This window comes from Zea mays, chromosome 4 (assembly GCF_902167145.1).
Source record: "Zea mays cultivar B73 chromosome 4, Zm-B73-REFERENCE-NAM-5.0, whole genome shotgun sequence".
In the NCBI taxonomy this organism is placed as follows: Eukaryota; Viridiplantae; Streptophyta; class Magnoliopsida; order Poales; family Poaceae; genus Zea; species Zea mays.
The window spans coordinates 33,063,533-33,089,723 of record NC_050099.1 but is presented as its reverse complement, the minus strand read 5'-3'; the positions used below and the strand labels follow the sequence as shown (position 1 = coordinate 33,089,723).

The 26,191-nt window shown below is 44.0% G+C and overlaps 3 protein-coding genes and 1 long non-coding RNA gene across 4 annotated transcripts; 2 read left to right on the top strand and 2 right to left on the bottom strand.

The window, feature by feature from the left end:
• Nucleotides 1-4,891: 4,891 nt before the first annotated feature.
• LOC109946012 (uncharacterized) lies at nt 4,892-7,292 on the bottom strand. Its single transcript, XR_002269054.1, has 3 exons — nt 7,126-7,292; nt 5,220-6,992; nt 4,892-5,134 (listed from the first exon to the last, which is right to left on the bottom strand). It is a non-coding gene; the product is annotated as an uncharacterized lncRNA (long non-coding RNA).
• Nucleotides 7,293-10,804: 3,512 nt separating this feature from the next.
• On the top strand, nt 10,805-14,149 carry LOC100280596 (mitochondrial NADH ubiquinone oxidoreductase 13kD-like subunit). The gene is given in 3 exon segments (NM_001153515.1): nt 10,805-11,021; nt 13,550-13,634; nt 13,753-14,149. Coding segments are annotated over 3 exon segments (333 nt in total). The 5' UTR covers nt 10,805-10,886; the 3' UTR covers nt 13,866-14,149.
• A 1,629-nt stretch (nt 14,150-15,778) lies between these two features.
• LOC103653055 (secretory carrier-associated membrane protein 6) lies at nt 15,779-18,846 on the top strand. The gene is made up of 12 exons (XM_008680033.3): nt 15,779-15,900; nt 16,353-16,457; nt 16,580-16,642; nt 16,717-16,750; nt 16,831-16,953; nt 17,058-17,120; nt 17,199-17,292; nt 17,385-17,430; nt 17,588-17,655; nt 17,768-17,816; nt 17,941-18,006; nt 18,356-18,846. Exons 1-12 carry the CDS (start codon nt 15,850-15,852, stop codon nt 18,386-18,388), a joined length of 795 nt encoding a protein of 264 aa, XP_008678255.1. The 5' UTR covers nt 15,779-15,849; the 3' UTR covers nt 18,389-18,846.
• Nucleotides 18,847-23,053: 4,207 nt separating this feature from the next.
• Nucleotides 23,054-25,269, bottom strand: LOC100273724 (uncharacterized). The gene is made up of 8 exons (NM_001148134.2): nt 24,919-25,269; nt 24,447-24,560; nt 24,259-24,354; nt 24,117-24,159; nt 23,880-24,035; nt 23,709-23,777; nt 23,511-23,621; nt 23,054-23,389 (listed from the first exon to the last, which is right to left on the bottom strand). Exons 1-8 carry the CDS (start codon nt 25,155-25,157, stop codon nt 23,300-23,302), a joined length of 918 nt encoding a protein of 305 aa, NP_001141606.2. The 5' UTR covers nt 25,158-25,269; the 3' UTR covers nt 23,054-23,299.
• Nucleotides 25,270-26,191: the final 922 nt, after the last annotated feature.

Genomic DNA, 26,191 nt, shown 5'->3' with positions numbered 1-26,191 from the left:
ATGACCATGATTAGCAACAGGCTAAAAAAAAGAAGCCAAACAGAGATGAGGCCGGGGTAGCGGTTGTTCAGCTAGCCACCCGATTTTTTTATTTTGGTCCCTTTTCCCAAAAAAAATTACATTTAGACTCCTCAACGACTTAATTCTGTTTTTGAACCCTCTGCTCGTCGCCGTAGGCCGTGGCACCAAGGTAACATAGCTTGGCACCACCGCCCATAACGTCGAGGTACATGACCTGCTGGCGATGAGGGTCGATATGGAGGTCGACGTGGCACCTAGCTCGGCCCCATAGATCTTGGCGCCGAGCTAGGATTTAGTCGACGGACCTGCTTTTCACTGAGCCAACTGTGCCTGCGGCCGAGCCCGAGCGCCGCCAGAGCTCCACCGCTGCCCCGAGGCGCTCAAGCACCGCTGCCGCCCTGCATCCTCGCCTCGCCGGCGGCCGCCCGAGCTCCTTGCCTCGCCGCCCGCCCGTGAGCACCGCGTGCTCTCTCGTCGCCTTCGCCTGCTCGCCCTCGTCGACAAACCCCCTCCCGTCGGTGCTCCACCTCCCCTGTTCGTCCTCGCCGACGACACCCCTTCTGCCGGTGCTCCCTCATCGCTGGCCCCCTTCCCATTGGTGCTCCCTCGTCGGCGTCCCACCGCTACGCCATCAATGGGTCACATATCTCGTCGCCATAGGTTGTGGCACTAAGTTGTGTTATCTCGGCACAATGGCCTACGACGTCAAGCAAAGAGTTAAAAAACAACATTAAGTTATTCAGGGGTCTAAACGTGTTTTTTCGAGAAAAAAAAAACAAAATAAAAAAATCGGGATAGCCACTAGCCAGCCATCTAGCCGGAGTACGTGTAAATATGATGCCTCGCTTGCCCTGCCACCACCGACAGTCTGGGTGGACCCTATTGCAGGCCAAAAGAATAAATAGCATACTATATATATACACGGAAAAAAAAGGTGGCGGGAAAATCAGAACAAAGCTTGCACTGTGAGGAGGAAAGGAAGGCCTAGTAGTCATGCTTTTCAGCCTATCATTGACACTTGACAGGGACGTGCTTTGGATGCGAGGGAGATATGAAACAGTTCAGCCAGAGATAAAAAAAAGCAATCAAATAAATAATTAACAGGGGCGCACCATGCATGCTGAAACGAGCCAATTGATATTTTCCTTACTACAAATAACGGATGGGAGACGTTCGGCCTACGTACAGTTTCATCGTGTCTCGTGAGCATGCATGTGTGCCGCCGTGCCTGCTGCGGTGCTGCCTGTGCGGCCGGGTCGTGTCACTTTGGGTTCAAAGGAACCAAAAGTCCGTAGCCCTAGCTAGCTACTAGCAGGCTGCCACGCAACGCACACACTACTAGCGTTCTCTTTCGGGACCGGACGTCCGAGCAAGTGCGTGCGTGACACGAGATATGGATGGAGGGCCAGCCATGTCGGCAGAGCGAGTGAGTACGTACACGCGTCGTTCGTTGCTGGCTTACCGCATGCCGGCGTTCCAGTATGGATAGGTAGATGATTAGACAATACAGGCATGCAGGGTTTGGTCGTTGTCTGACGACGAGATGAGACGAGACGAGAGGAACACTCCACTCCACGAGCCAGGTGGAGTGTGTTGCATGGTCCAGAAGCCAGACAGACGTACTGGTAGTTAATACCCTTTTGGCAGTTGGGGTTCGTGTTCGATCAATCCTTCAATTGTTACAGCCGGACAGGCTCTAGCTGCTAGGCGAGGACGACGGGTGGTCGACGATGGTGCTAGTCACTTATTTTCAATTACTATACACAGTTGAAAACAAGTCAATACAGTATTAAAAAGTTAGTTAACTTTCGTCTTCAAATAGATATCCCTTTAAGATAATTCCTTCGAAGATGAAGGTTAAAGTTTAATTAAATGAATCACATAAAAGTATAAGGGTGAATACACAAGCTAGAGATATAAAAAAGTTAAACATGTTAACTCATCTCAGATGTTTCCGACACTTCATTTCTCCCTTCGTACATAATAAGTTTACAACCGTACATTCGGCTCCTTGGTGTGAGCTAGAGCGAATGTGTTTTGAGGAATGAAGCAAGTATATATATTTTGTTTTGCTTTACTAATAAATGCTAGCTCATTCAAGTATATGATTTGTTTTGCTGATAAATATTATCTCATTCGAGCTAACAAGCTGGCTCGAGCTCGTGTCGAGCTGACTCGTTAACAAACCGAGCTGAGATATTAACTCAGTTCGTGACAAAATTAAAACGAGCTGAGCCAAGCTGACCACGAGCCGAGCGAGTTCGCGAGCCAACGAAGGAGCATAAGCGGTCGGCGGTCACGGTCTGAAAAGCGGGTAACTAACTAACTGTCCATCGCGAGGCAGGTCGGGTCGACCATGACCACCGCATCCAATCTCAGCGATCCAGCTAGCAGCTGCCTTGTCGGCTTCGTTCCCTGCGCGTCTTGGTAAAGCTCACCGGCCGGCAACAGGAGAAGCTAGCTACCGCCTCAACTGAACCAACATGTTGATTGCCGAGCCACTTGGTGTTGCGCAGTCCCGGACGGCAGCAGCACCCCGCCGCTAGCTTGTCGTCGTGTCACCTCATGCAATCTATCTGTCCAATCACGCGCAGCTGGGGGGCTACAATCTACTACGTACTGTAGCCTAGCCGCTACCCGAGACAATCGACGACTAGATGCGATGCGATGGTTTCATCTGCCCTCTTTCTCGCTGATGAACGGATGGACCATGGAATGGATGGATTGCCACCGTTGTGCTCGTGCCAAGGCAGGCAGCAGCAGCGCTCGCTACAAACTTGAAAGGTGGCAGGCCAACTCCATGGATTGTAATCTGGCGTCTTTTGACAACCCTTTTGCAACGACTAGCGGAAAGCGCTCCCTCTCTCTCACACACCTACGCACATTTTAAATGCCGCCATGCCCGTGGCGCATGCATGTAGAGATGATAATGAGCTCTAAACTTTACACTACATGAAATTTAAGGATCAGATCAGATTGGCAGTTACTGTTCAGTTCCAGCTTAATTGTGGGCCAGGTCATTTTTGTCGAATTCATAAAATAATAATTTCATTTCATTCTTGTCCGTCATATATCATTCATTCATTCGTTCACAGCAATCAAATCCAAACTGCTAGACTGTATCTGGATCATCATGCATGTCTACAAACTTCAAAGGGTTGCCTAATAAGGCCATGATTTCAGACAGGGATAGAACTTTCACACGATCAGTTTGGCATGAACTAGTCAAGCTATCTGACACCACACCAAAGTCCTCCTACCATTCTGGGTTGGCTGGCTGGCGCGACGGCCGAGCGTTGGCGCGCGGGCCTGCCTTTCCGCTGCCGCTGCCCGCTGCTGCTGGTGGTGCCCATGCGAAACGGCGGGATGGATGCGCGGCGCGGGCAGGAAAAGATGGGCGTTGGCGTGCACGGCGGGATTGGGCTGGTTGTTGCGTGTCTAGTGTTGGTGCCGCCAGGATGGACATGCATGGATGGGGAAGCTTCCAAGCATGGCATCTCGTCTCGTCTCGCCTCGCCGCCTTTTGTCGGTCCTGCCACTGCCAGCAAGCACTACTACACGCCACCGTCACGGGCCGGCGGACCCCACCGCCACACGGACAGACAGAGAGAGAGAGAGAGAGAGGAGTCTTCGATGCCACGACATGCATTGGCGCATGTGCGGAACATGGCATCGAACGAACCCCAAGCATCCCGTCGATCTCCCTCCACTGCCGGGTGCCTGTGGGCCTCCGTCCCTCTCTCTCTCTCTCTCTGCACCGTGTCTGGTAGCTCCATGATTCCATTCCTTTCGCTCTCACTCTCGCGCACCCGCCCGCTAGCTGCCTCAGGAAGCAAAACAAAAGAAAAGAAAATAAAATCCTCCTGTCCGTGTGTTGTGCGGCTGGTTTGCAGCTGGAGCTCCATGATTGGCCCGCTCTTCGTGCTCCCGAGTCTCGTAGCCCCCATGCTGTTTGTGCCAGATGCACCTCATCAATCCGGCGCTATAGATGTTGACCGTCCTGCTGAGTGGTGGTGTGGTGGTGACTGGTCAGTGGTGACAGCAGCAAAAGCAGAAGCGAGAGAGGATCCCTGCCCTGCCCTGTCCTGTCCTGTGTCGGTCCGGGAACTCAGATTCTTCAAAGCGTCCAGTATTTAGTTTTTACTGCTAGCTACTACTACTGCTACAACGTGCCTCGAATGCTGCTCTCGCGCGCGCTCAATTATCCACAAAAGAGAAAGGCAACTGGCGTTTATGTTATATATATGCCGCTCCATCCATGTACGAATGACTAAGCAAGTAAAAGCTGCTGCCAATGATGTATACATACGTCAGTATGTAGCCTATGTTGCTTTGTTCTTTATTCGATGACGATGATGACACCCACCCACGTATAGACGACATAGTGTTCTATCTAGAGCTTTTTTTTTCAAAAAAACAAATAAATAAAATCCTACAAAGTGTTATATGCACTAGTACCAAACATATCTTTAGTGAGCTATATCTTTTTTATATATACACTAGGTCCGTGACCCTACGTTGCTACGGAAGTAAAAAAACAAAATTGCATGAAAAATAGATAAAGAACGACAAACATCATTATGATACGCAAAATCCGTGTGGCAAACATTATCGATATCGCACCAATTATACGTACTCTTAGTCTTTTCATATTGCCAAAAAACAGTAAATAATGATTTAAAACATAGAAAAAAATCAAACAATTATGTAGTGAGTAGTTTCTGGTCGCTAAAAGACAGGATGAAATTTGGGAGCCGCGCGCCAGGATGCCTGTCCCTATATTGCTAGCGAGTAGCGATCTATGTTCTCCATGGATGAACTGGTCATATAGTACGGAGTACCTGAACTGGACTAATCAGGTTTATGGTGATTGCAATAACAGAGATATGGATACTTTTTAGTAGGAAGAGGAGACGCGCTGAAGAAATAGTGTGTGTAATCTGCGGATATCTAAACAATCATACCAATAAGCAAAGAACGCAGAGACCCATCCTCCAGGTCCTATTAGCTTCTCCTACTCAGCCACATATCCATCATCCAGCTCCATGTACCACCAGATGCACGCCCTGAGTTTCTTGATGTAGCCTCACTCGCTCGTCTGATAAACTCTCCCCTGCAGAAACAGGACCAATTCAAGGACGCCCCAAGAAATCAGAAACAATAACGCATAGTCAGTAAATAAAGCTTTGAAACCCCACTTAGAAATTGTTCTTGCTTTTGCCCTTCATTTTCTCGCTTCAGGACAGATCAGGGAGGCTGACACCACTACCTTTAACCAATGCACCGATATAGTGAAGGCACTCCTATGCTTGATTCTCACATCTTGATCGCTAACCAAAATACCATTGATGAATGAGGTGCTAGGGAGGGACAACGGAGGATGTACCTAACCTGGCGCCATGTCATGAGGCCTCGTGCGCCTCACTCTTCGGCAAGTTCATGAAACAAAGCCCCAAACATAAATAGTTTAAAGGATGCATTAGGTTGCACTTGTAGGGAAGGCCAAACTAGATTGGAATTAGAAGCAGCACATATAAAATAAATCAAAATAGATTAGCGACATTGATAAGTCTCTGTTTAAAACTTGTGTTAGAAGCAAACTACACAAAACAGCCCCAAGAGCAGTCATAGGTAGAGCACTGGTTAACATTCCAAGACTTAGCATGCATGAAGCTTTGTCAAATTTTCAACAGTAGTTAGGGGCTAAAATATTGTTACGAGTTGACAGCTAGAAAAAAACTCATATCCATCTTTGCCAACCTTAATTTCAGTAATGCAAAATCATAAGTAAACTATTAATACACTTTGTAGTTTATAAAAGAATAAGTATGTCACATCTATAAGAACATAGGAACCTGATGTGCTTGGCAGATAAGGTCTAAATGTGAGTGAAACACCTCGATCATTGATGGGCCAGCCCGTTGCTTCATTGGAAGGATCAGACCAAAGATTATCACAGAGCAAACCAGTATCAGGCAACATGTCTCACAACCACTGTAATATGCAGTGCTCATTCTAAGTTTGGAATTAATCTGTCCTTGTTTAGGAAGTACAAAATGTCTCACAACCACAAGATGAAACAAACCATCAGACATCCCAATCAGATCTTGTTGGATTACAACAAGACATAATTAATATTCATGAGTTGTCCCCTAAGGCAAGTCACAGTGGCCATCTAGACCATCTTAATGCCCAGGGTAAACAACAGCAGAGCCCTGCAAGTAACCGAATGGCTTGGCACAATAAGCATATTGTTAGACCAAAATGATGGCCTCATGGTCGTATAACTAGACTAAAACTGAACAATTAGCAGATAAAATTATACCAAATACATGACAATGAAGTCCTCTTTTCCTAGCCCATAGTTTGATGCATTACAGGTTGTGATGCAGTCACCGAAGTATACACCATAGAAGCAATAGTTGTTTCAGCCATATTTCCAAATGGATGATTGTGCACTTCATCCTGCTGTGATAAAGAAAAAGTCATAGAACCCATATGCTACTACTTCATGCTTTATGCAGTCACCACTGGGAGTATACGCCATATAAGCAGATGTTGTTGCTACTTCATGCTACGGCTACTTCATGTTGCACCAACATGAATTGAATTATCTCGGCTTCGAAGAATATTGTAAAGGAAGTCAAAAATATTGATTCCGAGTATTTGTACATAAAAGGACACCTTTTGCTTAATATCTCAACTTCTTGTTGTTTAAGAGCTGCTACTTGTAGTTCGAGCTCAAAGTCCGGTAATTTGATTTTCATCTATGCACTATATTGTTGGCTGCCAAATTGTAGCCATGTTTGTGTCCAATTTCATGGCCAAGACACCAATGTTTGTCATTTTTTAAACATAATGATCCAACCCGCAAAATATTAGATATTTTTTTGTAAAATAGGAAGGTGGGGAACGCTACCGGCTTGGCCTTGGAGGAGATGTCGAAGTCGTCGAAGCTCTTGCAGGCTTTCCTGTCAGTGTCTGCCAGAGATGAATAAATCGAGTACCAACAAAAGACAAAGAAACCCACCAAAAACAGGAATCCACTGAACGAACAAACCGAATCACTGAAGTGTAAACATGTAGATTGGGGGCGACACTCACCGGATGATGGCAGCAAACACAGGCGGGAGGTCCTCAAGAAACACGAGGTTTGGAGGCGACAACCTTCTTATACACTGACAGGCGAGGCGGGCAGGCATGGTTGTTCAAAGCATGCGTGCAGCGGATGAGGAGGTCGCGGGTTGATTGGAGGTAGGCCGACACGATTGTTCGTGGCATGTGCGGAGCTGGAGGTCTCAGCAGGCGGTTGTTGGCGCGGTCGCGTCTTTCATAGAGGGAGCGTACATGACATGGGAATGTGTAGAATCATGGACACGTGTCCACCGCATATGGGCCCGCTATGGAATCTGGCCCACATGTCAGCGACTCTCGATGGCCCACAGCACTGCCGAGGATGTTTGCCGGCTAAGGCTGTCTTCAGCAACGTCCTCTAAATTTCATCCTCTAAAGGAATATTTTCTGTCCTTTACATCACACTCTAAAAATTTCCGAACTCTATGTCTTCATCATCTCCAGCAACGTTCTCTAAATTTCATGCTCTATATCTCATTCTCCATATTTTCACCAATCATATTAATAAAAATGGTTGCACCATTTTTTTAACCGGATCAAATTACACAGATTATAAATTATGGTATAGGTACGAATATTTTTGTAACCAAAGTTTTTTTAATATTCATTTACAAGTTGCAAATTGTGTGTTATATACACAAGAATAATTTCTTTAAAAAACAAGGCTTCCAAATATCTCCACCACGTCATCTCTTCACAGACGACCAGCTTGCAACGCCCAGCAAGAAGCTTCTGAGGGAGCGCTGGAGAGAACGAACGACTGAACGTGCGAGTGAACAGTTGATATATAGCGCATGGTCGCCTGTACTCCAAATGTAGCGGACGAGGAACACATGCTATATTTTAGCAGATGCTTTAGCGGTTGTTGCTGGGGCTATACCAGACGTCTAAATCCTCTACATTTAGAGTACATGGTGCTTTACCGTCTCTTGTTGGAGACAGCCTAAGCACGCGTACTCTCTTCGTGTCTATCTTATGGGCTTATGGCAATGGAGTACGTACGCGGTAAGGAGATGCTTTTGAAACAGACCCAGGTATCCGCATCACCACGGTGTAGATTGGCACAGCGTGCAGAATAATCAACCGTGAACAACTTGCCGCTGTACTCCTGTCACACAGTCTAATTAAGGTGTTCAGAGTTCTGATCTTCTATCTGTTAAATAAATACTGTGCTATCTCCTGCACTGCTGAAACATCAGCAAATGGGCCGGGGCATCTGTCAGAATGATCAGGAATCAGAACACATCGCCATCGTCTTTATTTTTTATTTACAGTTGCTTGTCGAACTTCCAAATTCCGCCGACAAAAATCACAGCGCAGCCCTGCACGTATGCTCATTGTAAATGACCATGCATGGTACGTGTAAGGCCGGTTTTGACCAGGTTGTGGACCTGGAGCGGACTTGTTTGTTTTTCTCTTAATTCATATGTTGGGTGAGATTGGATGAGTTTAAATGCTAAATAAGTCAAAAAATTTTTATATAATTTTAGAGTAAAATGGACCGGAAACCAGAGATCCTTCAGAGCGTGCAACACACGGACGACCACACGCACTATCATGGCTAGATTATAGTTACTGCGGCTCCAAATTAAACACATGTATCATGCATGCTTAACTGCGTGAATACTCGTTGTAAAATATGACGAGCAGCGCAAAAAGGTTTTTGGCTAGCGTTGCATGCTCCATCGTCAGGCTGTGCAGCACAAACCATGCATTTACTGATTAGATTATGGTTAGTACAGTACGTCCACATTGTTGACGGTATCTTGGTTGGAGAAACATTCGTTGTCATTATCTGTGATTTGCGAACAGGGTAGCCGCGGCCGGTATGGTAGTGTTTAGATGAAGTGACGAGGAAGGATGAAGAGAGATGAGATAAGATCATTCTAACTTGACCCGCGTTTTGTTTGAAGATCCAGAGTCAGCGTCAAGAGATATTCTTCAAAAATGATGGATGCGATCATTTCTCAAAAAATAAAAAAAATAAGGAATGAGATCAGTCCAGAGTTGATCTCATTCCATCCCATTCCCGTTGACACCAAACCAAACACTAACACACAGCATAGAGCAGTGCGTCTGATGTCGATCGAGCTCTTAATCAGCTCAAGCAAGGGCGGCTAGCTAGCGAGACATCCCGTCCCATCCCGTCAGTGCTCAACCATGAGGCGAGTGAAGCACGCACCCCGAGCGAAAACCTCTCAAAGTTGTGAGTGAGTGATTAAACAAGGCCAATAATACATGCATACAATTAATCAAGCATCATGCATGCACCTACAGGGAAATTAAGGAAGAAATAATATATAGGAAAAAGATCGTTTGGTTGTTGCTCCACAGTACTGCCGCTGAAGAAGATACCGGTATCGATACCAGTGATGTTACATGACAGCCACTGCACATCACTCCCTCAGACAACACTCCACGGCTGTGTGGGCCACGCCCTTGCAAGAAGGACTCCCCAGCTACCGACTTTGTCACCGGAAAGATGCCCAGAAGATCCGCCTCAATAATGCATGCAGGTGAGAGACACAAGCAAGCACGCATGGCGGGAGCTAGAGAAAATACCAAAATAATAAAAAAAAAACACCGGTTTCTCTTGTATAAACATGAGTTTTCACTTTTATCGTACCCCTCGCATTTAAATGGTAAAAAAACTAAAGTTATATACAAATGGAGATTCAAACTATAGTCGTTGGCTCTGAACCCCACGTTGACACCTTGCCTAGACAACAAAACACACAGTCAATCATAGATAGAAACCGCGGCCATGCATTAATATGAACACTTTTTGTGAATGCTTTAGTCGTGTCGTGTCGGTCCTTAAACACCAGCAAACCTATCAGGATGTGTTAAACAACTGTGATGCATGCGCGGCTACTGAATCGCCGACGATCCACCCACCGATAATTAGGCTGCACCAACCGGGGTCTAAATTAATCTGCGCGCGCATTAGGGGCAGGGTCCGGCGGCGCAACAGAACAAGATCTGCCAGGAGCTAGCTAGAAGGCCACAACCATGGCTAGCTACTTGCTGCTTGATGATGGAGCCACGGCACGGCCAAACAGAAGCCATTAATCAATAAATCAATTCATTCCATTTCCTGTGAATGTACGTCTCGTTTTCTTGTGACAAAAGAATAGCTCTACTACCATTTAATTCGGTGTCCCACGCGACCCCGTGATATTTATTTCCTATAAGTCGGGAAATTGGATGTCTCTATAAAACTCTTTAATACAAACTTTTTAATAAAAATGTGTGCGTGTGGTGTCCTCCTTAAAACAAACTGTCCACGAAATGTAACATAAATAAATAAATAGAAAGAGAGATGTTGTATTTGAGGAAAGAAACAAACCGGGGGGTGCCCATCACCACAGCTGGCCCAGCCCATGCCACCACACGTCCACACCTGGTCATGGACCAGTGTACTGGGACACTTGACCTACTGTTGCCGTATACTGTACTGTATACTGTATACGTATTGTATGTACTGCTACGCTTCACTTGGACTTGGATGCGCTCTTCTCCTTCCTTCCGGGGACGCCATCACATGGACTTGTATTTGGGTCATGAGTCATGACAGATTAGTAGCTCAGCATGACAGCCCATACCACAAGTTGGGCCACAACGGGCCGGGCTTTAATCCCGTAGGTGCATCTAAAAGTCCTCGTCTTTCTCTTTGTTCTTTCCCGAATTCCCCAGGGTACGGTCCACTTCGCTCGCAACCTTCCCCAGCCATGGCGACCGCGACGCGGAGGCTGCTCCCCGCGCTCCTCAGGACCCTAGCTCCAGCCGGCGCGCGCGGCCTCTCCACCGAGAAGGCTGTTGGCGCAGCCGCCGTCGTCGGCAGCCACACCGCTAAGTGGATGCAGGTATATGTATACATATACCCCTCCCCTCACCGTAGCCTCGACCTCTAGATCCCGATCCGCCTCGGCCTCGCGAACCCAGAGAATGTCCCTGCCCGAATCGGCGGGGAAGACCGCGCCTTTAAGGTTCCGCGTGTGGTTATGCTCGGTGTGAGCCGCGCTTGTTAACTTCACTGCCCCTTTCTAGTTTAGGTCGTCCTTGATGTTGTCGAGACATCTTGAATTGGCGTGATGAGTCCTGATCATCGGGCTTCTAGGTGCTTGTTCCATGTCGACGTTTCTGTCTCTTCTTTGTTAGATGTGCAGGTCTTGTCTTTTAGATTTACCAGGCACCATTATATTGCTAGAGTATGCGAACCCCTGATAGATCATAGTTATCACAATTTCTTGATCATCATTGGTAAACTAAGTATGCTTTGATGCTCATGCAATGGTTTACTGCAGTAGTTGGCTAGCAGCATTGCGAACGGGCTACAGGATCATGTTTAGGGATGAAAACGGTTTCGAAATTTTTCGGAATTCCGGAAACCGATTTCGAAATTTTTCGATCGGATTCATCGGTAACGGTATTTTTCGAAAACGGAATCGGTTTTCGGAATTTTCTATCGGAATCGGTATCGGAATCGGCGTAGTGTTTTACCGACCGTTTCCATCGGTTACCGGTTTTTGTCGGAAATTACCGGATTTATGTCTCGGAAATTTCCGGAATTGTGTCTCGGAATTTTTTTCGGAATTTTCCAGCATGTGATTTTTTCGCATCGCCTGTACATCTCTGGATAAGGATTACTTATTTTTGTATTTTTTGGACGCTTTAAGATTTTTTGGGGTTAGATGGTGTTGGAAGGTAGTTGAGATTAACGATTTGGTCTCTCGAACGAATCCACCATTTTCTATGCACATGTTATGTATTAGTAATATATAATGATAGAGAGCCGACAGTCTGTCTTTTCCACACATTAGATTTTAGGGTTTTCCTGTGAGGCTGTGAAAAACCCTTTATGTAAGGAAAAAATATTTCATGAGTAAGCATGCCACGTCAACTAAATCGAGTGGATATTGTGAATTATGAACTTTGAGTATGTTAACTTGTGATCTTTATGAACTTGTTATACTGTGAACTTGTTATATTGTGAACTTGTGATCTTTGTAAACTTTTTATATTATAAATTTGTGATCCTTGTGAACTTGTTATATCATGAATTGTGAACTTGTGGTATTTGTGATGTTTTGTCAATTTTGTTTTATTGTGAAGTTTGATATGTTTACCGATCGTATTTTAGATTTCGACCGTTACAGGTGTATTTTCCGCACCGAACTTTCGTTTCCGATGTTTCCGAAATACCGATATCGTTTCCGTTTCCGGAGTTACCGTTTTCGATTTTGTTTCCGATAAAAAATATGAAAACGGTAATGGTTTTAGTGTTTACCGACCGTTTCTGACCGTTTTCATCCCTAATCATGTTAGTGACTTGCAGTTCTGGCAGACACAGCTTCTATATGATATTTTGTTTATCGTGCCTTGTCCACCTAGCTATGTGCCTTCAAGGAGCTGGAAATGGAGTCAATGGTTTTTTTCCCTGCAGTACCTATAAGCTTAACATGTAGTGGGTGCACTTTTAGGTAATAAGCACTGTTTTTTTATAGTTACGGAATATATTTTGTATAGGTTTGCAGAATTCAGTTATGCTTGGTTTAGGTTTAAGTTTTATTTAGCTGATTTCGAAGGGTGCACCTTTGGGTAATATAAATACTGTTTTCTGAAGTAAGTAATTTATTTTATATAGGTTTGTAGACTTCAGTTATGCTTGGATGAGATTTAGGTTTTATTTAGACGGTTCCTAAGGAAGCTATCATCTTGATGCAATGTGTCTAGGTTTCAGCTGATGAATGGGAGCTCAACATCAAATGTTTGAACTGCACAGTTTAGTGCCACATGTTTAAGATGTCCTGTAGGTTATTATATTTTTGTGTGTTGGGATGAGTTTCCATTGTTGATCACATGAAACAAGTTTTTGGAAAGCTTGGTGGTTGTTGCAGAGCAAGCCGGTTCTCAACATGTCTCTCATATTTTGTTTTTTTCATTTAGTATTATGATGACTTAACATCAAGCACTATCCTGAATGCTGAATGTTCCTGACATGATTTATTGAGTGGAGTAAAGACCAAAGTTTCTTGGTAGTAAAAACAAAATGACTACTGGAAATGATTTATTAATTCTGTAGTTTTCAATAAATATCCTTGAAACTTGGAACTACCTCAGGATTTGTGGATAGCATCAGTTATTTGTTCTTGTTTGTATTGGAAAGTAAAACCAGGATTTCAACCTCAGGCCAGGCACACATGAGAAGAGTCTTGCCACCTGACTACCTGAGTCCTCATTCAGTTTATCATTGAGAGACCGTGATAAAGTTTTTTCTTTTTGGTTGCTATGATGTGTGCTGAGTTGCAAACCTTTTCTCTTTTTCTCCCTTTTCATATGGATCACTTTTCTTCCCAACTTATTTTTCTTTCATTAATTTTATTTGTTTTAGGACACGAGCAAGAAGTCGCCAATGGAACTGATCAACGAGGTACCTCCAATCAAGGTTGATGGTCGCATTGCCGTCTGTGAAGGGGGTAGGCACCAAAGCTGAATATGCATACTCTATTTTGTTTTGCACATTCTCAAACTGATGACCATATCATACATCTTATGTAAAACTGACTTACCCGTATGCTTGCTGCATCGTTTCAGCTTCTGAAGGTGTTGGACTTGGCCACCCAATCGAGTACATCTGCCTTGATCTGGAGGCACCTAATGTGTGCAAGTACTGTGGTCTCCGTTATGTTCAAGTTCACCATCACTAAATTGAGAAGATAATGCTGTCTACCGCTGCAGAAGCTGAGTTGAGGAGTTTATGTGCACACACATTTGTTCCACAATGTTCTGTAGCGTACTTTGAACTATGCTTGCGGGCAAAATATTACCTTTGATGATCATCCTCTTCTCGGGCGATCTTTTATTAATCCTGTCTTAGTATGGTTCATTTTTCTACAGATGAATTGTGCTCCTTTTTCAGAATCTATACAAGCTGTGTGTATTGAAGTTTTACTCTGAATAAGCATGGAACTAACTCTAAGGCAATTTAATCTCAGAAGTTCTAGTTTTCTGGAGTTCCATGATCCAGACGTTTTCCTTGTTGAGCCTATTTAACTTTCTGGAATCCATGTGCTTCAGTTCCGTGCTTCCTTTAATTCAGAATTTTTTCAAGTCTTCCGGGGAGTTCATGAGCATTTTATCTGCTTTCTTGGTTGTTTACCCTTCTGCATCTTCATGTCCTCACAAGATCAATGTGTTCTTAATGACTTCGGAAGTTCAAATGATTAAAATATTCTCCCTCATGCCCGAAAAGAAAAAAAATGTATGGGGTTGGTTAAACTTTTTTAAAGGTTGATTAGGCCTAGAAAATAGTACCAATATTTTGTATTTCCAAATATATTTATTATGGAAATATACTCTATTATTTATCTAATAATACTTATTAGACATCATAAATATTTAGATTTTATATCTATTTGATTAAACTTAAAATTGGGTGACTCATTAAGGGTCAGGACGTCATTGACTCGACTCACTTCATAATTCAATTTGTAGGAATGGAAAGTGGAAATGAATATTTGAATTTTTGCTATTTATATCCGCTAAAATTTGTAATATAGATATCTATGTTCGCATCAGTTTGTAATATAGATACTAAATAGATATATACTAATTCGTTTTCACATCCTTATTCGACAGTATCGGTATCCGCAAGAAAACAAGATATCATACACCTATTCAAAAGTTCTTTCCATAGCGAGTCCCCTATTATTTAATTCATTATTACTGACGTGCATTTAAACCATTTAATAATATACATTTAAATAACTTTAAGTATTAATTTAAAATTGTTAATGATACAAAAAGTAAGCCAATTTTAATATTTTTATTTAAATCTAATATATTTGTTGTTGTAAATTACTTTAATACTTTAGCTTTTTATGTAAATTAATTTATATTATAATTTCAGATAGAAGTTTACATAAATATAATATTCATTGATTACTTTATATATTTAATATTTATTTATAATCATATCAGTTTTATGATCTATATATGTACAAATAGTTTAATCTCTACTTATATAGTGAATTTATAATATTAATAAAGCAAAATGACTAGTTTTCTACCATTTTATTTAAATTTCTTCACTTGACCTATTATTTTATTGGATATTATCCATTATAATTTTGTTTACTCTAATATTAGATATTATAAAAGTGTACTTTTATTTGGTTTACTTTGGTTAATAATTAACTTAGGATTAAAAAATTTATCCATGTATGCTGAATTTAGCAGTATACACTTTGATCTGAATTGTACACTTGTATCTGAATATATATGTTATCTGTATTCGAATTGGAATTAAAATGTGATAAAATGTTATAATTGTATATGGTTTCATGTAAATCCGACCTGTTTTCATCCTATCAACTTGATTGTGGATAAGAACACTATGAGTTGTATCAAAGTAAACAAAAAAAAAATGCAAGCATTTTTTCTGTCCTCTTTGTTGTCTATGACGTGAATTTTGTAAACTACCCTTTCCTTGCATTTGAAAACGGAGAAATGCCAAAGCCTGTCAGTATAGGGGCAAATCGGCATGACCTGGACGCTGACAAGGACCAAAGTGCAAAAACGGCCATTAACTGAAAATAACTTCTTTGCACTGGCCACACAAAAATCATTTGGCCACTCAGATTACGGGTCATCCCAGAGGCCAATAGACGCAAGGATTTATTGATCTTCCCGATGCCTCGTAACAACAATCCCTCCGACGAAGAAAATGTCAATCCTACCGCGGTACTCATGGTCACTCAATTTTGTTGTTCATATTCTTGGTACTCAAATTCATATTCTATTCGATGATCATTTCGTTTAGAAACGTCGATTTTGTATAGTTCAATCTATTCTGTTGGAAGAATTCATGTGTTGGATGATCCTGCACCAAGGCCTCTGGATTATATGAACAATCTCGTTCTAAATACGACAATGCTCCAAACTAAATAAAAAGTCCTGGTTGGGAACGTTTGGGATTTCTGGTAAAATGCTTTGCATTCTGATCTGGCCGCAAGGAACTCTTTGATACATAAATTGAAATGTACCAGAAGCATCTAATTTTAGATCTTGCATTCCTAATGGGTTCTATCTCATCCATGCAACGCTCATCATATATATTCATGTTTGATGAATTTAGGCAGGGTGTCAATGCAGCAAAATAACATTATCAGTTGATCATTTGCAATGCCTTTCAGAAAGCAGCAGCAACAACAGCTTCTGTGCCGTCCAGGAAATCATGGCTCCCGGCAGGCTTCGGAGGAAGCGGCAAGCATGGCGCAACCATCGACATTCCCCTCGGGGTACATCATTGAATTGTTCAATGTTCTTGTGCTCAAAGTCGACGCTCACTCGATAATCTTGCTGTTCTTGCAAGGTTAGCATGATTTTTTATCCTTATATTACGGCATTCCGTTGCTTGTAGGATCCTAAGAAGAAGGAGAGAGAGCTGCTGTCATGGGAGCAGGAACTGAAACGGCGGGAACAGGTTCAGTCGAACACCTTTCCATTCCTATACTTTCTCCGTGTCAATTTTATTAACCAAGTCGGGATTTGCTGCAGGATATTAAACGGAGGGAGGATGCAATGAACAGAGGTAGATCTACTATTCCATTTGGTTTAAGCTTCAGCATGTTCAGTTTCGTCAGTGCACTGAAGATGCATTTGTCTGCACAGCTGGTGTCACTTTGGAAGTGAGAAATTGGCCGCAGTTCTATCCCATCATACATCACGATATAGCCAGTGAAATACCAATCCATGCTCAAAAGTTGCAATACACGGCGTTTGCTAGCTGGCTAGGTACTTGACCTTGAACCTAAGTATCTTTCCCTATTTCTTGAGATCACAGCTGATATTTGTTTTCTCTCCTAGAGTTCATCATTTATGTTGGTTCTTTTTTCTAGGACTGATTGCCTGTCTCGTTTGGAATCTGTTTGCTGTGTTAGTGGAATCAATTCATACTGAAGGTGATCAATATTTCAACATCCTGTCAATCCTCTTCAGTATATATGTACATTTTCTTCTGATAGATTTCTAATTTGCAGATATCGTTATTTTCCTCCTCGCTGTAATCTATGCAATATTCGGGTGTCCTCTTTCATACATGCTTTGGTACAGACCTCTGTACCGTGCAATGAGGTTTCTCTTTTAAACTATTTCAAGTTTCGGTCATTACTGAACAGCACTCCATGGATATGCAAATTTTGAACTTGGTTCTCTGCTGCCCACAGAACTGACAGTGTGGTAACCTTCGGCCAGTTCTTCATCTTCTACTCGGTAATTTTATGTGTTTAGTAAAGTTTCATGAATCTCAAATTTCAAATATAGGAAAATTTTAGATCAGTAAAATTTCTACTAGTATATTCCCATAGCTTGAATTTTCTTGCTCTTCGTCTTATCATATAATGGAATTCTATGTATTGGTATATGCCAGGTGCATGTTGGATTTTGTGTAGTTGCTGCAATTGCTCCTCCAATAATATTTAAGGGGAAAACTCTCACGTGAGTATAATTAGTAAAGTTCTGTTTTTTTTTTCTTGGTTTCCATCTTTCAACCAAATCTTTCTGAGTTTACTCTGTGATATTTCTCATCGCCATTTATTTGCTAATTCAGGGGTATTCTTGTTGCAATCGAAGTTTTAGATGGAGATATATTCGCTGGTGTAAGCTGTCCTGCAATATTTTTACTTTTTAATAACGTTTTTTTACCTCAGTTCATGATCCATTAAGCTAAGTGAAATCCCTTCGGAGAGAACTAATAGTAGTATTGTTTTTGGAGTACTGCAGGTTCTTTATCTTTTGGGTTTTGCGCTGTTTACCTTGGAATCTTTTATAAGCATCTGGGTGCTTGAGGTCATTGCCTATTTCTTCATTCATTTATCATTTTTCTTGGTTAGCTGCTTATTACAGTTTATTTTTATGAACTCGTCTGATTTGGCAAAGACTAAAGTCATAGCATCAATTGCATGAAATTTCAACCTTTGCTATCATAAACTGTAGCTCCTCAGTGCATTGGTGACCGGCATTATATGTAGATATCATCGTAATTCTATTGTGACACCCCCTTCCGATTATAAATTCCTCACTCAATTACTGCATCTGATAATTTTTTGCTGTATCATTATCATATTTGCTGCAAAAGAATACTGGTGATATCATAATCCTGATCCCTCTCTTTTTTATGTAACTTTTTTTTTTGCAGAGAGTGTACATGTATTTCAGAGGGCATAGGTGAATACTGGCTATGAGATAATGCGGTCATTCAGAGAAGTAGTTTATGTGAGAGCAATATCAGGCTGACATGGTGTAAAGCAAAAAGTTCAAGATTGGAAAACAATGAATTCTCTGTGCCTAGTTATTGTTGTGTTCAGATTTATTGCTACGGGTAGTCAATTATATCTGCATGATAGTGTTAGTACCCCTCAAAAATCAGTTGCAGAGTTTTAGAAAGAAAATGCTATGATGTTAGTCGTTTGGTCAGGCTAGCATGTGTGTTGCACCATATGACATCTCCAAGTCAATAGTTGTATCTGGGTTTATGTTTCCAATCTATTCTGATTTATCAGTAATACTATGTATGAATGTTATTATAGTCATTGTACTAATTAAGTGTTCAGTCGGGTGCTCTCATGTAGTACTACATATACCCAATTTGGGGTTGTTCAATGGTACTGGCTACTCATCCATTCCTCCTCTTTTCACTCTAAAATCATGGAGACAATTTTAACCCTTAAGAAAAACAAGCATCCTTCCAATACATATGTTAAAAAAATCTCAGTTGATGCTAACTCCTGTTTTGATCCATGGAATGGTGTTTATCTGAAAATTTAGATATACACTAACATATCAACAGATGACTATGGCTGCACGAAATGCTCGTGGCTCGTCGGCTCGCTCGGTTCGTGGTCGGCTCGGCTCGGATCAGCTCGTTTAAATTTTTTCATGAGCTGAGCTGACATCCTAGATCGGTTCGTTAACGAGCCAGCTCGCGAGCTAAACAAGCTACTATATTTCAGCAAAATGAAACTATATGGATATCATTTACGTAATAATTAATGAACATATTATATGTATGTGTGGCGTTTATGCCTATGAGTTAAACTAATGATTGATAAACTATGTCTATGTGTTAAATTGGTCTATTCGAATATAACTATGGTTAAAATGATGAATATGTGTGTGGATTGTAAATTGAAGAGTGATGAGTTATGTTAATTTGGTGTTATATTGATGTGGTCTGTAAAATTACAAGTATAATTATTATTTTCTATTGTTATATTAGTTTAGAATTAATTACAAATTGATCATTATATATATATATATATTGTTTTTTTCTGGCTCATGAGCTAAATGAGTGCCCGAGCTCATAAACGAGTAACCGAGTTGACTCTGTAGCTAGTGGTGGAGCGCAAGCAAGAAATAAGGTATGAGGGGAGGTTACGTTGGACGTTTCCGAACTGCTGCCTGCTGGAGAGGAAGGATCGCGGTGGCCCGCCACACGGACACGACGCGCGAGAGCACGGACGCCGAGGAGGGCTGCGTTCTGAGGCCGGCGGCCGCACGGCATAGTGTCGCCAGCTGGCCACCACACATGAGAACTGGAGACTAGAGGGCTGAGCGCTGTGCTGGAGCTGTGGAGCAGTTGAGCCGCAAGCGGAGAAGCGGGCTGGAAGCGAAGCTGGAGAGGGGGAGCTGGAACAACGGAGAAGTGGGGTGCGAGAGTACGTGGTGTGTTGTTATAGATGTACATGAGGCACATGCCCGTTAACCCGGCCCGAGGCCCGTTTTTTTGGCCCGGTTCGCGCCCGGCCCGACACGTATGGAATGGGCCCGGGCTGGCACGGCCCAGTGGAGCAGGTCGTGCCTGGGCCGCTGGCCAGGCACGTGGGCCGGCACGGCACGACCTGCTCCGTGCGGACAGCCTGGTCGGGGCCCGTAGCCGACGCCGTGGCCAGCCGCCAGCTGCCCCCTTAACTCCTCGGCTCCTCGCCCCATGGGCCCCACCTCTCAGTCCCTCGCACTCGCATTCGCACCCGCTCGCTCCTTGCTCCCTCTCTCTCCCGACTCGGCGGCGATTGACTTGGCGAATCGGCGAATCCCCTCCGTCGCGGCGCCGCCCCGATCCAGCGACCTCGGCTTCTGTCCCCGACGCCGGTGACCTCGATCCACCAGCTCATCTCTAACCCTAACCCCTCTCCCCTATCCAATCCCCTCTCTCTCGGTGAACTATGTGAGTTCGTGTTGTCGTCTCGCCCTCCCCTCCGGCCCTCCCCCGCTCGCCGTCGTCTCTAATCGGTCTCTGTCTGTCGCGTGTCGTCTGGGTGGCCCCCGTGTTCTCCGACATCGGGCTCCGGTAGCACAGGTAAACCCTAACCCTAACCCTAACCCTAGATCTTTCGTAAACCCTAACCCTAACCCTAACTGTATATTGTTCTGCTCTTTTGTAGGTCAGTTGCTGATGCCTCGTCTTCCTCCTCTGGGGTAGATCGGGCACGGCGACTGCGTGCTCCGTTGAGGGACGGTGCTGGAGTTCGGCCGTCTGCGGTGAAGGTCGCCATGGCGGATGATGACGATGTCAATCCGGTCACTGGCAACGATGACCTTCGCGCGGCAGGGCTTGTCCCAGATGACGAAGACGATATCCAGGCTGATGCTGCTGCTTTGCTCGGTATCGATCTAACCTCTGCTCCTGTCGATCTAAGTTCTAATCCGACCAACGCTGGTGGAGGGCCTGCTACGGCCACCGATACTCCGGTCGGCTCCACCAGCACCGATGGTGGTACTGGTACCTCATCTGTTGGTAAGCGTAAATCTACTGTCTGGGTTGATTTTGATGAGGTATTTGAGAAAGTGAATGGGTCCAATGTTCGAATTGCTGCTATTTGTAGAATGTGTAAGACTCGTTTATCTGCTAGATCTTCTGCTGGTACTGGGCATTTGCTTAGACACCAGAAAGCTTGTAGGAAGAAAGTTGATCACGCTGCTAGGGTCCAGTCTAGGCTTGCTTTCAATCCTGATGGTTCTCTACACAATTGGGAATATGATCCTATTTTTGCTCGAACTGAGTTGTGTCGTCTGATTGCTAGGCTTGACCTTCCATTAGGTATTGGCGAGTCACAGGCCTGGGAGGATTATATTGCCCGTGCTCATAACCCCAGGTTTACCAAAGTGTCTAGACAGACCACCACTAGAGACCTTCTGAAGCTTTTCATTGAACGACGTAATGTGCTTATCAATTCTGTGTTGCCTGCTACTTCTTCGGTTGCATTAACCTCAGATATTTGGTCTGGTCATGCTAAGGAGGACTACATTAGTGTTGTCTGTCATTATGTTAATGCTGATTGGGAATTACAGAAAAAGGTCATTGGTCTTAGGCTTATTGAGGTTAGACATACTGGTCAAAATATTGCTGAAAGAATTGGTGTTGTGGTTGAGGAGTTTTGTCTGGTTGACAAAATTTTCTCTGTCACTCTAGACAATGCTTCTTCTAATTCAAAGGCTATGGATACATTGACACCTTTGTTTGCTGGTTATTTGGGTCCTGATCCTTCTTCTAACTACACTCTTATGCATCAACGTTGTGCTTGTCATATCATTAATCTCATTGTTAAATCTGGAATGAAGAGACTGAAACCTTTTTTGGAAGATTTTAGAACTGCAATTAATTTCTTAAATGCTTCTAATTCTAGAATAGCAACATTTAAAGAGTACTGCTTAGCAAGGGGTGTTAGACCCAGAAAATTTGGCTGTATCTACTATCTCTTCGGAGTCTTGTTTCAGTTTGACAGGGAGGATAATTGAGGAGCGACGACGACGCTTATTGCCTGAGAATGTGGAGATGCTGACTTGCTTAAAAGATTGGGAATTAGGAGAAAAGAGAGAACAACATGCTGTTGACAATCCAGAGCTTGAGGACTCATTCCAGAACTTATTCCTTGATGAAGATGAACCTGTTGCTGCTTAGTGACTTTTGGTATTTACTACTTAGTTCTAGTCTTCTAGACTGTGATGTGGTCATATGATCTGTGCTTTCACTGCTTTGTGCCTTTGTCATTGAGTGATTGTGAGATAGTCATTTTGTATTGTAATATACATTTGTAACAGATACAAACTTAATGATTAAACTTTGAGCTGGCTGCACTCTTTTATCCTTTCTAGGGTTTCTCACAAGGGTGAGTTTTACCTAAAAAGGTTTTTAATGAGGCGACATTGCACAAAACAGCTCATTTATTATATTTGTCTATATTTTCTGCTGTTTTTTTAACTTTGGTTAAATTTATCTATATTTTCTGCTGTTTGGGAACATTAGCGGGCTGGTGCTGGCACGGCCCGTTTTTTTGAGCGTGCCTAGCGGGCTGGCCCGGCACGAAAAGTGGCCCAGAGGGCCGCGCCTGGGCCAACGGCCAGGCACATGGGCTCTCTAGGCACGGCCCGTTCAGCCCGTATACCCGGGCCGGCCCGTTGGCTGATGGGCCGTGCTTCCCCGGGCCCGTGCCGGGTCGTGCCGGGCCAGCCTGTTGGCCATCTGTATGTGTTGTGCGAGCGACTCGACGAGGTTGTGAGGGCCCAAAGACAGGCGAGCCGAGGCATGGCGTGAGCTATAGCACGTCATACTGGGTGTTGCCGCTGGTGGCTTGGTAACTTAACGAGCCGAGCCAGCTCATTAGTTTAGCGAGCCAGCTCGAACTCGGACAGATTGAGCTTGATATCCAGCCCTACAGATGACTAGAAAATGAAGTCTCAGCAATAGGTGGTGCACATTAATTTATCATTAAATCCCGATGGATGATAATTAAACAAGAGATGCATGAGCAATATTCAGTTCATTTGGCGGTGCAACACACAGGTCGGCACATACTCAGAAGAAAAGGGTCAGATTCTTCGTATCTTCAGTTCTATGAAAACAATAGCAGTTCCTACTTCCTAGCAGGTGCCAGATGCAGATATGCTCAATGAAGGAGCAACTGATCGCATACAGAAACACGATTGTTCTTCAAAACTACATAATCTCCAGGTACAACTAAACAATGATCCATGGCGTCCTACAATAACATGCTAATTAACCAATCTCATACTGTTACACAGACTGTGGGAAATGATCTCCAGTTCTCCTTTTGTCTAGCTTCATTTGGGGGAGATCACAGAACTACGAGTCGGACTCCTCTCCAGAAAGGTTTGACTCCGACCTGCCTTGCCGCTTCAACCCCTCCTGAATCCGACCTTTAATGGCAGTTTCCTGTACAAGGAACGAAACGAAACCAAACCAAACCAAATGCAGTTCAGCGGTAACAAATTACTTGTACAACCGATCAGTTATCAGAAAATCTTCCTTTTAAGCTTGCTTAGTAGTTGCTTACCATCATGTGGCAGCCTTCCTCGAACTTCTCAAGGAAGCCAACGATCCAGCGGTCCGCGTTCTCCATCCACTCCACAGGGTTGGTCCCAGCGATCTTCGCCGCGCTGTGGAACTGCGCACGCAGCAGCACACTCGGTGTCAGAGTTTTTCGGATCACGCGAAGCTCTGCCTCGAAATAGCCGCGAAGCAGCTCGATCACCTTCTCCTGGTGCTCCTTCACCTTCTCCCGTAGCTTGCTGATCCCCATGTTGACTCTCAGCTGCTTCTCCTGAACCAAAACCACAGCAGAACGGCACACAGTTGAGAAGCTGTTTTCATCCTCCTGTCTTTGGGAGCAGTTCTTGTGGACGGACAAAAAAATGCACCGCACCTTGACGTAGCTGACGCCGAGATCTTTGCGGCTGTACCCGCGGGTGAGGTTCCGCATGATGTACTGGTTGTAGTCCTTCAAGATCCTCATGATGATGTCCGACGTCGAGATGCCCTCGGTGCGCTTCGTCTCCTTGAACTTCCCGATGGCTTTCACCTGCACAGACACACAGACCATGCATCAGATTTCCTAGATGCTTTGACACAGCAGGGAGATTCAGATTTCAGAGCTCCTAACAAATTCATAGACATCATTGGCAGCTCCACTCGTGTCAGCGTATCTGAAACAAGCAGATCGTTTCGGTCAACCTTTCTTTAGATCAAAATTGTTGCAAAAATCATTTGGCCAAACTTTTTGCATAAATAAAGCACACACTCACGGGAGCGCGTCGTGAGCGACGTAGTCGATGTCGTGCTTGTCGATGAACTCCTGGTTGATCACCCATGGAGCGTCCGGTATGACCTCGTCGACCCACCTTTGGAATTCATTCGTTCCAGGTGACCAAGCAGAGAGAAGCTCCGTCAGTTCCGCTCCGCTCCGCTCCGGGGGAGATGGTGGAAAGCTTACTTGCAATGCCGAAGCGATTCGTAGCGCTCGTCCTCGGTCATGACGGTCTTTCCTTTGTACATGTGGGTGATCTCGTCGCTGCAGCAACCTACCAGCAAGTAGGTGTTGGGAAATCTGCCGAGAGAAGTTTAGCAGAATAATGTAAGTTCGAAAACTTCTGGCCTTCTCATCATCTCCTATAACTAATCACTAATCACATATATCGCTACTAAATCAACAAGCAGTCTGACTCTATCTGCCAATCTTGTTCAAGACAACTAGTGGCAAAATTGATCACATATACGATTTTGTTTTTCATGCTACGCTAATTTATGAGTGAACCCCAAAAAAACAATCTGAGGGACTTAAACAAGATCTCCGAACAATCCAGTTGCGATGCGAGGCAAGCGCACAAGATCTGGAGCGATCGAGGCAAAATAAGAAGGGAAAAACTATTAGAGATCGAATGCATGATGCATGACGAGGCGCTCACGACTTCTTGGCCTGTTCGAGCGCGCGCGCATGGCCGAAGTGGAAGAGATCATAGATGCCGTCGGCGTACACCCTGAGAGGCCGCGCGTTGGAGCTCACCGACGGCGAGGCCCCCCGCATCGCAGCCTCTATCGCCGGCTGCTGCTGCGGCGCCGGCGCCTGCGGCGAAGTCATGGGGTCGTACCAGACCGTCTGCGCTGCCGCCGTCGCCGGCGCATCCTCGTCCTCCGCTGGCTTCATCGGCACCGGTCGATCCTGGTCCGTGGCGGCGACGAAAAAAACGGCGGCAACTGGTTTTGGTGGACGCGGGAAATTACCGATCGGCACAACTGGATCGGCAAAAGGGGGACGCTGTGGGTGGGTACCACAATTCGAGGGAGGCCGTTGCTATTTATGGAGCTGGAAGTGCTCGGTGGTTCGTTTGTGGAATCTAATCGCGAGGCCGAGGCGTCGTATATGGTAGAATTTGCTAGATAAAGCTATGCATTTTTCCAATAAGTTCGATAGTTTTCTTTTTGTTCGGACTCCTAAAATTGGGTGTGGTCTCTTTCGCATCACCGTCAGGACTGTCTTGTCTTATGATGAACTGAATGGGTTAAGAGTCTGGACATGCTGATTTAATTCGACTAGTATTAGGCCCTGTTTGGTTCCTTTAGTCACTAAACTAAATTTTAGTGACTAAAGTTTAGTCGCTAAAGTAACCCGTTTGGTTCCAGTGACTAAACCGGACTAAAGAGCATTAATTGCTGTGAATAATGACTGTTTTACCCCTATTAATTAATGGATGTTTGCTATAAGAAGAAAGTGTAGAGGGCAAATATGATAAAAATACTAATTTAGTCCCTTTTAGTCACCCATTTGGTGACTAAAGAACTAAAGTTTAGTCACCCCACTTTAGTCAATATGTTTGCTTCTTTAGTGACTAAAAGTGACTAAACTTTAGTCACTAAACTTTAGTTAGCCCAAACCAAACGGGGCCTTACTGTTGCTGTGAAATGTGTAATTCCACTGCAAAAGAAAAATACGATATTATGGAAAAATGTTTCAGGCACCCTGCCTGTTTTTCATGAATGAATCGTCAAAAGCATTCGTCATTTTTGCTCATACAACGACGCACCTGGAGTCTGGGACTGGAAAGCATGTTAACCTTCAGAAAAATCCAGTCTTTTTATTCACATAAAAACCGTGATCGTAATATCAGGTTGTTTTTGTTTACCATCCTCTCTTGCTTTTCATTATGTAGGTTTGCAGGCACCTATGGATGCAAGCAGAAC